General features: G+C 31.1%; 1 protein-coding gene across 7 annotated transcripts in view; it reads right to left on the bottom strand.

Annotated features, from left to right (window-relative positions):
- Positions 1-326: 326 nt before the first annotated feature.
- Positions 327-16,220, bottom strand: part of LOC127700846 (dual specificity tyrosine-phosphorylation-regulated kinase 1A-like) — a 40,045-nt gene continuing 24,151 nt past the window's right edge. For 6 of the 7 annotated variants that reach the window (XM_052204538.1, XM_052204536.1, XM_052204533.1 and 3 more), the window contains exons 2-9: positions 15,690-15,904; positions 12,159-12,353; positions 10,882-11,029; positions 9,707-9,993; positions 8,712-8,858; positions 7,934-8,074; positions 7,012-7,294; positions 327-4,136 (exon numbers count right to left, since the gene is read on the bottom strand). In XM_052204538.1, coding sequence (XP_052060498.1) covers positions 3,499-4,136; positions 7,012-7,294; positions 7,934-8,074; positions 8,712-8,858; positions 9,707-9,993; positions 10,882-11,029; positions 12,159-12,353; positions 15,690-15,872 — 2,022 coding nt within the window. In that variant the 5' untranslated portion in view covers positions 15,873-15,904 and the 3' untranslated portion in view covers positions 327-3,498. Of the gene's footprint in view, positions 4,137-7,000; positions 7,295-7,933; positions 8,075-8,711; positions 8,859-9,706; positions 9,994-10,881; positions 11,030-12,158; positions 12,354-15,689; positions 15,905-16,220 lie in introns of all 7 variants that reach the window. The other variant, XM_052204539.1, reaches the window with a different exon arrangement.

Genomic DNA, 16,220 nt, shown 5'->3' on the forward strand with positions numbered 1-16,220 from the left:
CATTAATCAGGCTGTTAGTTTTTTCGTTTGAATTGTTTTACATTTGTCATGTCAGGCCTTAAATAGCTTACAATGCAGTATGGGTTTTGCTCATTGTTTAAAGCTGTACCGTGACCTATAGTTGGTAATTTCTTCTACCTTCTTTGTTCTTTGGTGGAAAGTTGTGAAAAGTTGTCTCATTGGCAATCATAGCACATCTCCATATTTTTATAGTACCATCATGGTTGATCCACAGGGACATCATATAAGACAAAAGTGCTTTAAAAATGCAGCTTCACAAGGACATGTGATATTACGTACGTAGGCATCTCTATAACACATACACATTTCAATTTTACAGTGACATTTAATGATCAGTGATTTTTTTTTACATTATAATGACATTTGCTATTATTAACAATAACATTTATGCAATTATCTCCCTTTTTGGCATTTAATGCACAATTTTTAAAAATCCTTGCTGGTGACAAAAACAATCACCAGAATTACATAAAAACCTGCCATGTCTGGTTAGGTAGTGTACAATCTTTAATACTGACAAGGATACCCTAGTCAATACAAAATAAAACATTTCTTTTTTTAAATTTCTTCAATTCTCTCTATTCTTAATTCAATCGTCAGTTAGTGGAGAGAATTTCACCACACCAACATTATTCAAAGGAATAGAAATACCCTAATATGATTAACTTTCTTTGCTTCTATGGAAGGAAACTTTTATGAAAACATAAATGAACTACTCTGCATTTTATATTTGCAAATGTCAATGAGAGAAATAGAAAAGAACAAGTTCTCCAAAATTAGAGGTCCTATTACTTTTCAACGATTTGTTATTCATTCATATATATCATATAAAGTTAAAAACATAAATTCCTGTAATAGTTGTCCATATCAGAAAGTGAAAACAACAAACCTTACCAATGTTATTAATTTATTATAGGTTTTTACTATAATACTGTCATAATGCAATTTAGACTCTCAAAAGTCATTCAAATTAAATGTTCTGTTCCTCAGCTCAGCATCTCTAATTAACACGATTAAGGAAAAATATACTTTTAAATTTGAAAATTTCTATTTTTCAAATTACTTTTACCAATTAAATTCTTCTGAATTCTATTTGTCTTATGGATTACTTTTTACTGGACGAATTAAAATTCTATCTGTCTTATTTCTTTCAGGATAAATGATGATATTTGTTACAGTAGTTTTTTTTTTTAAATTTCTATCCGACTGCATGTTTTTAAAGTTAATATTCATAAACATGCATAAGAAAAATGAATATTTTTTTTTCAAGGCCTTAATCATAAATACATGAATCCTCATATAAAGTCTTTTTTTTACAATACTGAAACTGATAGTACAGGATTAAATGTTTCAATTCTTCAGAACAGATTTAAGTGAAATGTTAAAATAAATGTACAATTATAATTATAATAATTTGAGAAAACACAAACAAAACCTAAAAATAATCAAACACTATAAAGATCATAAAATATTTATTTCGTTAAAAATTTGGAATTTGTAAATTTTTGTTATTTCAAAATAGATTTTAATAAATGTATTACAAATCAACCTAAAAGTATTATGAGATTCTTTAAAAGGTTGGTTTTGGAATGCTATCAACTGCCCTATTTTTGTTCTAAATGATAAAATGAGCATCAAACAGCAATACACATGAAATTTAAATTCAAAACTCAATCCAAAACATTTAAATTTCTGTATTTAAATCAAAACACATTTCTATTTGAAGACACAAACTTTTGTCTACAAAAAAACAATTTCCCTGACTATATTAATCTCTCTACATAAAATAACAGAAACCCTTCTGACAAGTTTAATATAAGCAGAGCCCCATATGTTGTCCAAAAAAAAAATTAAGTAAAAATGTGTATTAAAACCAACTTTAAAAATTCTTAACCATAATTTTCACCTGGGGAAACTAAAAACATTTGTTAAAATATAAGGTAGATGAATGGTTAAAAATTTCTCACATCGTTCATTCAATAAATAACAATTACATACTCTGTACACAGTCTACAATAAAACATCACTCCCTCTAGTGTTTAACACCATAAGGGGCTTAACTCCAATCAACAATATATTTACACAATAAATTCTCTATCGATTGCCCAACAATTTATATATACCAAGATCTCCCATATGACTCTACATTATAGTAACAACAATCTGATCTAGTACAGTAGTTCAAAGATTTTTCTCTGCAAAATAAAACTTCTGGTCTTATTAAAATACACTTTTTATATGGTGTGTTACAGAAAGGAGTGTTACATATAGATTTGACAAAACATTAGTACCTACAAAAAACTGATGAAATTATTAACTCTGTAGTTCGGTCAATCAAAATACACTTGATCTTAGTAAGACTTTTTAGTTATTCTATTAAATGTTATCTTAGAAGGTAAATTACATGCAGGTCAATTTTTATGGGTGGTTGAATCAAATTTTGGCAATTAGTATATGATGAAAAATTCATGGTGGTGGGGCTTTAGAAACTTTTGCTGTGACGTTCTTAGCATACTTTTTTTCTGGAACAAGCCTTACTGCTTTTGCAATTTTCCCCCAAAAAAGATTCACAACCACGTCTCTTTCAAAAATTGAAACAACTGATTAACCAAACACTTATTTTGGGTGGCCATGCATAATTTGCTTCATATATTGTTTATCATGTATTTACATTCTAGTTTTTTTAAATGACTTGTTTACAATGTATGTCCACTATACCTATTTCTTGCATAGTTTTTAAACCAAAAAAATAATAACCTAATTTATTATGATAGCACTTAAAACTTATTTTCCTTTCTATTTAATGATTATAAAGCTTGCACATTAATGATCTTGCATAGATTTCAAATGTATGAACAAAACTTTTCCTAGTGTTTGATACTTGAATATTTTGTGGATATTTATTTGTTACCAGAAGGACAAAATTCCTAGTTCGAAAGTAACACATTCCAATCTGACATACTTCTATAGCATACAAATCCATAACTTTCACAAAATAAGGAACTACTGCACCCATGAACCTCTTCTCTATTCTTTCTTGCCTTCACTTGGCTAGCACAAGCTCTCAGGTTCACACAGTTGAGGGGTGAGGTGAACCATATAAGACATCTCACAAAATAACAGATATTTATCTGCTTTACAATGGATTGAAGATGTCTTAGCAACTGCTCAATAGTACTGAAACCAAAATGACAAAGTTCCCTATGATGAAGGAACATACAAGTGTTCTCAGTGTGAGCCATTCCAGCAACCAATCTCTTTCACACTCAGACAACACCCTCTAATCAGATTAACCAATGAACAATAAGACGCTCCATTCATTACTTTCACAACGAAACACAAACACGTACATGTATGCACATTTATTTGCGGTGAACGGATCCCTTCTTTAGTGAAAGCGCATCTGAACACAGGTATTCACACAAAGCTTGGCTCCACTGGTTGAAATAATTTGTAAATCCTAATTTTAAGTTACTATCAATGACTTGCTACTGGACTTTGTTGTACACAAACTCCAACCATAGGGGAGTCATCTCCCCTTTCTGCAGCTGTCCGTACATGTTGATTGTTCGTTTCATGGCCTGTTAAGCTAGCATTAGCACTACTTGACAATGAAAAGGGGAATCCCCCTGCAGTCCATGTCGGCTGCTGATACTGTCCAAACTGTGAGGGATAGCCCGCGGCCACATGCATATTAACTGATGATACTTGTGAGGAGTCTATTGATGCTGGATTTGGCCTGAAGTCTACAGGTGGAATTCCCCCTGGATAAGAACCTTGTACATATCCCTCAGTATAAGATACATTTTGTTCTGGAACTGTTCGTGGCACAAGAGATGAAGGCGCCCCTGATAAAGACGGCGGAGATAGTCTTGTCTGATGATGATGAGTTATATGTCTCCCACTTTGTTGATCCCGCTCATTCCAGCTCGTCTGTTGTTGATAATTGGGAGGTTGTGATCGAGACTGTCCTGATGCTGATTGTGGACTTTCACATTCCATTGTTGTATATTGCACGCCATGACCATGGTGAGCAGAATGTGAATGCACATGCAAATGCGAGCGATGCTGATGTGTTGGATCAGACCTGGCTCTACCACTTGATGATGAACTCACTGAAAGAAAAAACAATGTCTTGTTAATATTCTTGTTAACTTTGAACTGAGATATCATATGGCATTAGAACATACAATCACATTTCCAAATCAAATCTATAAACATATGAGGAATGTGGATATATACCATTCCCAACATACATGAAATTCACTGTTGCAGTAATATTCTTTTCATTTTATTTTTAATCAGAGTCACACTTCTGTATCACTTTAATGACAAATCATCATATCATTTGCAGCCCTTTATAGATGCTTTAAATTATTTAACATTTACTGCACATTTCCTGCCATGTATTAATGTGAAAATATACATATAAAATATAATGGCACAAAATTTATGAAATTTTCAGATATCTCGACCTATTGCATCTATTTTATATTTTATATAATCTTACAAAGTAGATTCAGCAGTAAATAAACTGCTTCGCCGAGCACAGCTGGATACGACTGCAGAGGTCCAACCCTGAACAGTTGGGGCAAAAATGGACACAATATTCGCGCTTGATACAGGTCTGAATTTGGATTGTAATTCAATATTTGACACATAATAGGTTTCTGACACAGAATAACTGTAGTCAAAGAACTTAGAATTGGTTATATGATTTGAATTTATGTTCAATTTTTTGCTTTTGTGCAATACACTATGCTGTTGCGAATTGACCTCCCCGCCTCTTTTTTTAAGAAAAAAAAAAAAAAATTTGAAGGATTTTCTTTTTGATTTCTGAAATCTTGAGAAGAAAAAATTGTCCCCCCCCCCTCTTTTTCCAAAAAAAAATTCTTTCCCTCAGTCATGGTCATAATTTCAATTCAAATTTCCAATGGAGTTTGCAACCATAATAACCCATTTAAATACATCATAAAAGTCTTAAAATAGAAAATGACATACATAATCATAGCTAAAATTAATTTACCTTAATCAGCATTTTTAAAATTAATAAAATAGTAACTTCTAAAAATGAATTGACAGGTAATCACCTCAAGACAATACAAAAATTCTTTGAACATAATTTAAAAGCAGTGTAAGGGATGTAATTCAAAGTAGTTTTTGGATTACCTCCCTTACACTGTAATTTGTACTCAAGTAATTGTTTTTAACCAGGACACCCTTGTTTTTTCTCACTTTTTTGCCCCTAATTCCCAAACGGTTTGAGCCATAACCCCCCAAAGCCAATCCTAACCATCCCTTTGTGGTATGGAAACTTGTGGTATAATTTCAGAGAGATCCATACACTGTTCCACAAGTTATTATCATGAAACTAGAAAAATGCTTATTTGGGCCCCTTTTTGGCCCCTAATTCCTAAACTGTTGGGACCATAACCCCCAAAATCAATCCCAACCTTCCTTTTGTGGTTATAAATCTTATGTTTAAATTTCAAAGAGATCCATTCACATAAACTAAAGTTATTGTGCGAAAACCAATGTGTCTTCAGACCACAACGACAACGCCAACGTCATACCAATATAAGACCGTAAATTTTTTGGGGATCGTATAGAAAAAACCTGTCTGTCAATAAAAATCACTTAAGAGTAAATTGTTAGCTTGACAGTGAGTAACTTATAGTATAGCCCTCTCCAGAAACTCATTTCAGGAATCATATATTTTACTCTAAATTATAATTTGGAACGTTATTTCCTTTCTCTGGAAGTAAAACTGTTTTGCGGCAACAAAGTTGAATGAAGTTTCAACGATTAGCAGATTTAAATCCCCTATGATTTATAGTTAATAGTTGGTTTATATAAATGTAGTAATAATTAATGATCTTTTGCCTTCAAATATACTTATCAAACTCAATCCTAAAGCTGGAAACGTTTGTAGATTAAAGTAACACGTTTTTTTTTTCTTCTATTTTACTTTTCACTGTTGCTCTGCACAGCAGTGAACCAGTATTTATACCAGTAATATACTTCCCAACAAAGGAAATAATTTGTATTCATTTGTAATTTTTAAATAAGATCCAGGCTTTCGGAAGTGTGTTTCTGGAAAGTCCTATAAAACTATTGTTATAAATACAGTAAAGAAAGCTTAAACTAAAGAATAATACATCATTATCCAAAACTCATTTAAGTCTACAATGATTGATTCATTTTAACTATTTTCAACTTAAACATGTTAAAACCTGAAGAGGCTGAAATGATTAAATACAGAACAAGAACATGTATGTGAGCAACAGGAAGAAAAAAGTATGAACAGATGATTATCATGTTTTAAAATGAAGATGTGCTGTTATAAACAAATACTTTAAACAAGACAAACAAATAAAAAGAAAGTTGACTGTAATGTAGTACATAAAGCTAAAGTACAACATATCTATTGCTGCACTTAAAATAACTTGCTTTCAATTACTCATAATTCAAAATGCTACAGTTAAATTACAATTCATCAACTTATTTTTCCTCCCATTTTCCTGTTCACTGATCATAATTTTTGAAGCTTGATATTAAAGGAGAAGGTAATTCAATTTACTGATTTTTTTCATATAAAAGAACAAAATTACTTTGAATAGGGAAAATTAGCTGTACAATATTTTCTTTTCCAATTGAAAATATTGACATTGTCCTAACTTTTCTCTCCTGCAACTATATCCCATAAATCTAAATGCTAAATAGTTTTGTGCAAAAGGTTTTCAACATGAGGTGCAGCAATGGATAGGAAGAGGCTCAGGTGTGAAATTAACACAAGTACACAATAGTGTATGCTGTTTCAGTGTTAATAAAACTCTTATACAATGCAAAAAATACATTAATGGATAAAACCATACCAAATTGTAACTCTTTTTTTTCAACATTTTCAGTTTTGTTTTAATCATACAATGTTAATTTCCAACCTGAACCTCAGCATGAACAATGAAATGTACTGTCTCACCCTGACTATACCTGTAGGACTAGAAACACCCTGCTGTTCTATCGCAGGACTGTTTGATGCAGAATTTGGCGTGTTAGTACTTTCATCTGTGGTCTTCTTGAAAAAATTATGTTGGAGTGAATAATATGGTGTTATCCGTGTCTTTGGATCATATTCTAACATTCGTAAAATGAGATCTTTGAATTTTAAATAGTCTGCCACAGTATGACCCGGTTCTCCTGCCCGTCTCCCTCCTGGGCCACCTGAATCAGCACCAATAATATCATGGAGTTTCCTTGTTCCAGGATGTTTATACTGAAATAATGTAAAAAGTTTTTTAAAGGATCTATACATTCTTTTATGAGAAGTAGCTATTTTTGCTTTTGTGGTTTACTGACTTTTCACTTGCTCTGAAGTTTGCATTCAGTTTCATCAGCAACTAGGGAACCTAAATATTTCTTAAAACTGTTACTTTAAAATTTAGCTTCTAACAACCTACATAAACGCAATTCTTCTACATATTATATAAATATAAAAATACTAGTTGCACTTATAATGCTTTCCTTTTTTTTAAATTTCAGAGCTGATATCACGTAAGAAATGAAAGTGCAACAAAACATCAGATGTTTTGAAGTGAAAGCCAAATGTCAGAGTTCTCAAAGATAAGTTGAAATTCAATTTTCCATAGATGTCATTTATCTGCCACAAACAGTGTTTTGACATCACTGTTTATTAAGTCTGAACAGATGCCAGGGGTAGAGCACCCTGAATATCACATCTAATTCCCTCATACCCTAAAGAGGCAAGTGAAAAAAGACCTTCTGCTGTTGTCTGTTCTATGGTCGGGTTGTTGTCTCTTTGACACATCCCCCATTCCCATTCTCAATTTTATTTATTACACATTTTATATCATTCTAATTTTCATTTTCAGTCAATTACCACTATGGTTCTTACCTTTTTGCCATCTTTAGGTTTTTTACATACATAGGTCCCATCTGGTTGTACATCAAAATACTTTCTTGCTTTCGGAGCTTGATCTAGAATATTTTTTGGTGGCATGCCTAATACCTCTACTATTTTCATCATCTGGTCAAACTGTAAAAAAAACAATAATAATTTAGTAATTTACATATTGCATAGACATAATACATTTATAAACATTCAACTGCATCATAATTAAATATACAGACTTAAAAATGTGTGGCTAATTTTATTTTGAACTTCTCAGTTATCAAATATTACATAACAATTATTGTCTTATAATATCTTAACTTTTAAACATTCATATACTGTTTTCTCTGCATGTAAAGCATTTATTGGCATGTTACACTTACAAAATGATGTTTTACAATTCATCTGCTCAACTATTATATAATAATTCAGAAATATGTTAATTATAACTGATGAATTTTCTATTTACACTTTTCTTGTGATAAGAGTGCCATGCTGTTGCCAGATCGTGTATCAATCTTTAAATATTGCTATTCAAAAAAGATTCTTTAAACTTAAATCTTGAAGTGTCACTACTAAATGAATCATGTTAGGAAAATGAACAACTTTATACAAGTATGGATCACAGAACTGAGTTCGAAGTTACAGCTGTGTTCGGAGTAGTTAAAATTCACGAAACATTCAAAAGTGATTGTCATAGTTAGGAACAATATAAAATATTACTCTTTAAGTTTCATAAAATATTAAGATTTATCTCCCTTATATTGTATGTTGCAATTACCTCATTGGAGCCAGCAAACAATGGTTCTCCTGTATGCATTTCTACCAATATACAACCTAATGACCACATATCTATAGCTAAATCATATGGAATGCCTAGTAACACTTCAGGTGATCTGTAAAATCTGCTCTGTATATACTGATAAATCTAGAAATAAAACCATATAATATTAGTAATTGTTCTTTTAAAACAAAATAATCAAAGTAAAAGAAACAGAACAGTCTGCACCGATAATCACTAGTCTGATGTCCCAGATTGGTAAAATTGTTTCAAACTTGTATTTGCAAAACTTTGTTTGGATCCGTAAGAAAAATGTCGGAATATTGGTCTTCAGACTAGTAGTTGGAAATAGATTTTGGTGAAGACTGACAGAATGTGCACTTTAAAATAAAAGCATTGTCATATTGTGGTGATTGTTTGTGATTTTTTCCAACCAGTAGTGTCTAGTATGCAATATAATTGAACTTGTTAACTTTAATTTGATCAAGAAATGGTCATCCAAATCTTGACTGTTTTGTCTAAATTTTGTCATGAACATTTATCATATCTATATGTTCATCTGAATTCATTACTGGTGGATTGACAAATGATTATTATTTATTCATATAATGTCTTGTCTATATGTTCCCTGTCTATACGTTCCATCTTGTTTTGAGCATCAATTCATATATGCTTTGCCTTGTTATACTGTGGATTAATTATTTTTCGTTGGATACCAATTTTCGTGGGTTTTGTGGGTACAGGTGAACCACAAATTCAAATGTTCAACGAATTAAAAATTTTCTATAAGCTTTGTAAGCAGAGATTGGCAAAACCACAAAATCAAATATCCACGAAAATGCAAGTTTTCCTCAATCCACGAAAATTGATACCCACGAAAGTAAATGAATCCACAGTAGTGTTTGAAATTGGAAAAAAAAAACCCATTATGCACAATATTTGTTCTGTCTATAAATATAAGGTATTTTTGACATAAGAAACATAAATAGACTTACCCTTTGACCTAATTGACAAGAACTTCCAAAATCCACTATCTTGATTGCACTACGTTTAGGATTACACAGAAGTATATTCTCTGGTTTCAAGTCACAGTGAATAATATTTAGTTCAGGCGTCGCTAGAAACAGCAAAGCTGTACACAATTGTTGAGCAAATTTACGAGTCAAATTTAATGAAACACCTCTAAAGTTTGTGTTCCGTAATAAATCATACAAGTTATATGATAGAAGTTCAAACACTAAACATAAATGGTTCCTAAACATGAAATGTCTCTTCAATTTTACTGAAAAATAAAAAAAGATCATTTTTAATCATAAATGATATATGTCATGGTCAAATCTTGTAGGAGACCCATATATATATAGATAGCTTAACTTTCTCCAATCCCAACTTCACAATACAATATTATTTTTTACTCCGTATCAGCTATACAATATTCCAAGAGGATATAATCATTTTTCTCACGAATAACAATAAATTTTCTTCCATTTTGATGTTTCTATAAATGACAGCTCGCAAAACCAGGTTCAATAAATCTTGACTGTAATGTGTCCAAATTAAATAGCAAAGTGTTTTTAATGCTTGATCAGAATATGCTCAATGATGAATAACCACCCTGTTTATGCCAAAAGTGTAATAAAAACTTCACAATTTCATTTCACTCAAAACTAGATTTAGTGAGATTTCTGGCTGTAGATATTCCGAAGAAGTTTTTACTGTATGTCATATCTTATTTGTTTGTATTGATTCTCATACATATTTTTTTCAATTTCAAATTGCCTTTGATTTAACTGCTTGTGTTTAGTAGTAACTCAAACAAATAAAATAAATGGTTGAAACAACTGATTACAGTTTACTTCTTCTACACCACCCATATAAACCTGTTTTGTTCCATACTGTGTATTCAATGATACTAACCGACTGTAAATTCAGAAATTATTGCGTGCATTTATTATTGCGATTTTTTAAAAATGGACAAAAATGCGAGATTAATTATTGCGATTTAAGGAAAATCTGCATACAGATATATGTATAAGATATCAAAATGCGAGTTCTTATTATTGCGATACTCACCCAGTCGAATTATTCGCATTAATAAAAACCTCGCAAAAATTTCTGAATTTACAGTATATAGTTCGTATTTTCTTTATCATGTTTATTCATTACTTACCTATATAGTACTTATTTTCTTTATCATGTTTATTCATCAACTCTAACAATTTGACTTCTATTTGGGCCTGGTTCAGGAAAGGTTTTTTGTTCTTTATAATCTTGATTGCCACTTGCTCTTGGTCTCCATGGTCAAAGGCTTTTACAACCTGTAATTTATAACAGATATAATCATACATTTCTGTTTGAGTATACAAGAATTTAAAGAAAAAGGTTCTTCTCTCTGCAAGGGAAATGTCTTTTTTAATACCATTCCTCCATCAAACTTTCTGTAAAAATTTATTTGATCTATTGTTAATTTATTTTGAAATTATTTCTGAAATAACAGTAGTATATTGATCCATTTTTGGTTAAAATTATTGTAATTTAACCCACTTTCGAAACTATATGTGATTTGGATGGATGTCTATCAATCTTTCAAATATGAGATAAGAACAGTGTTGTGATATGTATATGAACTTGTTTGTACTAAACCAACATCATGCACATGGTATGAGGGATTTTTTATATACAAGTTCAGAAGATTTTAATTCACATGAATACATGATACTCTTTTTGTCAGACTTTAAATAGAAACCTTATCTCTCCCACACTCAATGTGTTTGCTACAAAATGTACTACTGAGATAATTTCTATCTATTAATTCATTTTTTTATATTAAAGGTGGATATCTTATGACGTCAATAATTTTTATATTTTTTCTGCACCAAATACACAATTTTGTACCGATGCATATTCTACTGACATATAATATTACAGCTATCTTGGGCATCTCCTGTTCACAAACATTAACTGGTCTACAATTTATGGTATTGATACCAATAAATCTCATTGGATGAAGCAATAAATATCTTCAACCAATCAAGTACACTGTTCTTTCCACTTAAGAAAGATGGCAATCAAATTAATATAGAATTCAAATGATCCCCTGGGTCCTCTGGTGTTGATCTGTTGTCTATGACTACCAACAATATAATATCCTTCCTCATATTCTACTAGTCAATTCTTTGTACAAGGTAAAAAAAAAAAAGTTGAGACAACCTGTGATTATTCAATTTTCTTTGATTTTTTTTTTTTATTATTATTGAACTACAGAGTTTTGAAAACTAACTTGACGAAATTATATGCATGTATACATTTTCTTACTGTATGCCTAAAGACCTACAAATATGCCTTCAGCAATAAAGCTTGCTTGTCAGAAATGATATTTCCATACTATTCAGATTCTCACAACTCCTGTTGCTAAAACATTCTTTTTTCTTTTCTTAAAATGCTTACCTGACCAAAAGATCCTTTGCCTATTAAAGAATCAATTTCATATCTGTCCATCCATTTTTCTCCCGGATTGACTATATAATCGTGATTAGCATCATCATAACCATCATTATAAATATGCACGTTTACTTTCCCCTTTTTTGTGCTACTTTCATCTCCATGGCCCTGTGCTCTTCGCTTCTTCTTTGCATAGTATACCTGTAATATTAATAGTGAAATGTTAAATGAAATATATCAATGACCTACTAAGACCAAAACAAAATTACTAAAAAGTGACAACTTCTTATTGTACTATAATAACATGCTCATACTTATATTCAAAATATTAGACCACCACCAACATGCACAATTGGGGGTTTGTCCCACAAAATACTGGTCAAAATGTATTCAATTATAAATTTTAAGAACACTTGCATTAATTATTAATTTTATTATGAATTCTTGGAACATCCTTTTAATGTAGTTCTTAGAATGCATCAAAAATAAAATAATAGATATATATGTTAATATAAACATTAAACAATGAACCTTGTATTTATATATCCTTGTTCTCTGTGTTTTACTACAAATTCCCCTTAAGGCTATTGTTTATGTATAAAACACTTTGCACATTGAACACCATATTATATTGTCAGTGTTTACCTTATTTTTTAAAGAACAGGCCCATTTTGAAAAGAAAAATGAATGGTTTAGCCTATTTCTATTGGCAACTATAATAACTGACAGAAATGTCGCTGGCCAAAACCATTAAGTAGAAGTCTACTGAGAGAGATTCTGGCTCCTAATGAAAACATGGTATTATTATTATAATCTTCATGTAAGGAATCAATAGACTTTTTTATTAAGTTTTTTTTCTCTCCAAATATGTCTTCTTGTTTTCAAAAATGATTAATGGTCACCAGATATTAGTACACCATATGACATGACATTAAACACAGGTAATCTGTCACCTAATCAATATCCTAATCAAAATATTGTCTTTGATTGTTGTGGTTTAATGCTGTATAATTAACAAATGAATACTAATTTATTTATAAAATCTCATTAAGTTTGGCAGATGATCAAAAGGAGTTCTAATAAACAGAAGAACTTTATTTCATCTTCCTTATTTAAAAATCATTTTTTGGAGGAATTTCCTCTTCATGATTCAGAATAATTTTGACAGCTATTTTGCAAGATAAACTGTTTTGACCTTCAAATATCAATGCATGAATATGCAAGTATCTGATATGCAAATTTTATCATTTTCCTGTTTAACCTGTGCAAGCTTGCAAAGGTAAACTCAATGAAAAGGCTTAAAAACCAATATTAGCTTTTTACAACTTTACACTTATTGTCTTGTTAACAATTAAATGACAGCAGGAAAATTACATAACAATACTCTTTAAAATATATAAGATCAAACATGAAAAAAAGTTTAATGGTTTATCCCTGGTATCATATCATTTTTTTTTAAATTTATTTCTGAGTGTGTTGACCGGCACATTTGTGCAAAATGTAATTATATGCTGGACATTATACTTAACATTTATATGTATATGGTGTCGGCAAAGGATTATTATAAACCTATCACATTCAGATATTTTGCCATTTTCTGAAAATCTCGTCTGTGTAGTCTGGTTGCCATGGAAACACATTCCAACAGCAGACAATATTGATCAGCAATAAACATAAGAGGTACCTCACTCAATAAAACATTTCTAGGATATTTACTATCATCTACAGAATCACTTTTTCAAATTAAGTGCCCTATAGCTCTTTTCAGAAAGAGAACAAACTCCTTCAGGTCTTTATATTTCTTACATTGGTTTGATTTTTTTCATTTCTTTACCCCACATTTCTACAATACTCTTGACTTTTTTTTACGTTCTTAAACTTTCCAAAAAATTTCATGCATGTCTGTTTTTGTCTTTTGACATGAAAAAAACAACATACAAAGCTATAACCCTAGTTTCATTTTAAAGACTACCAAGATTACATAATAATCTTATATTTGTGTGTCTGATTTTTAATTAGCATAGTACTAGTACTGCATTGTGTAATCTTAATATCAAATGGATGTCGATAGTAATCTTCATTATTACTGGAGCATTGTGTAATAGGTATTTCAAATATTCACTTTCCTTTCTCCTACATTTGTATCTACAACATGTATTCTGTATCATATTGAACTAAAGAACAAGGAACCATTGCACTTCAAAAGCTGTCTTTTCAATAGAAAGGAGAAAACAATACAAATTTGCTTCGATTCATTTGTCCTTTTGACAAATAACAAATGTTAAATCTAAACTAGTTGGAAGCGTAGCAGCAATTCTTGATGCAGACAGATTATTTTGTTTTTTGTATCAATTAAAATACCCAAAATAATTTCTGAACATAAAAATATGAAAAGTCCAAATTACTTTTGCATAACTTGCAGTGTTATAGACCTAGATTTTCTTTTGTCACTACAGCATAACAAGATATTTGGGAGGACAGAAATGGGTACAGACAGAAATGGGTACAGACAGAAATTTTATGTTTCTGGTTAAAAAATTAAATTTTAAATATTAAATATGCAATCTACATATAAATAAAATCAATTGTAGAGTTGCTGTATGGTAGACATGCTGAAATACATAGACAGCTATCAGAAACTTGGCCAGAAAGCCACTAAGAATAACTGTTCAGAAGGCAATCATCCTCAAAAATATTTAGTGAATGTTTCATGATACATGTATTTTCAGTCAGGCACTTGCTCAAGTATTTCTGATAGCAGTCCCATGATGTTTTAGATTACTTGCATTAATTTTCTTTTGCTTTCTGACCTACTGCCCATAAATTGAAACAGTGCTTTAGGAAAACCATAGGCCCTGCAAGCTTATTTGCGATATTACAATGTACCATCCACATCAAATTGATATGCCCCCACCCCCATGAATGATTTTCAAAGAACAAGAATCACTGCAAACATTGGTATGACAAAAAAAGTTTGAGTACATAGTGAACATTAATGAAAACCAAAACTGTGTTGAAAATATAAGGGTTGATGCTTTTAAGACTATGCAAGATGCATTTACAAAACCTACATACATGTATGTACATGTTTAACATGAACCAAAAGAAGCCGTTTAATGTCTTTATCAAGAGGCTGAAGACATAGGATGTTTGAATTTTGTCATCAAACGAGGACAATTTTGGAGTAAATCTAGTTATACATTGGCCTTTTCAATATGCTGCCTTTAACAGAGAAATACATTGCATAACTTTGTGCATGGGTTAATTTCTTTATTCCAGTCATGTTTTTTCATACCAATGTGTGACATGATTCTTGCGCTTTGGATACCTTTCATGGAGGATTATAATTAAAATTTCAAGACACAGTCAAAGTAATTTTATAAATATAAAAATCCACACTTTTGTAATGACTGAAATTTGTGATTTTCGTTCTTTAACACCTCTAAGTACTTGATACCCGAATGATTCAGATTCTTCCTGTAATCATGTTCTTACAAATAAGAGAAGCAATTATGAGCCATGTAGAGAAATACCTACTTCATTTATGTGTTTGTAGGTCTTTATCAGATCTACACTGAGTTTTCTAAGCGGAGCATTGCTAGGTTCTCGGAAGGTCATTGGTATTCTGTTTTGCATGGCTGCTACCTCTTGCTGTTGCTGCAGGGCATCAGCCATGATTTCAATATGGTCAGCTGCTCCTGCTAGCTGCCTGTAAACCATTCCTGGGTCATGGCGAACTTTAGACAGCTGACCTGCAAAAAACAAAGTACTTATTACAATTCACTGATATACATGATTTTTTTTGTATCAACTCTACTGAACATACCCGAGGCTTCAGCCTTATAACACTGAGCATAGCCATACAATAAAACCTCAAGCACAGCAGTCTGAACAACTTTATATGTGTATTGAAAAATAATAGTAGTCACCACATATATATCAGACCATCAGATTAATAGCAGAGCAGTTTATTTGGATTGTTGATAAAACATGCATTCAGCAGGTTGGGGACAATTACCTTAATGGGCTATAATATCCTGTTTGGGATAAAATACCCCAAATGGAATA

Source organism: Mytilus californianus, unplaced genomic scaffold (assembly GCF_021869535.1).
Source record: "Mytilus californianus isolate M0D057914Y unplaced genomic scaffold, xbMytCali1.0.p SCAF_5, whole genome shotgun sequence".
NCBI classification, from domain to species: domain Eukaryota; kingdom Metazoa; phylum Mollusca; class Bivalvia; order Mytilida; family Mytilidae; genus Mytilus; species Mytilus californianus.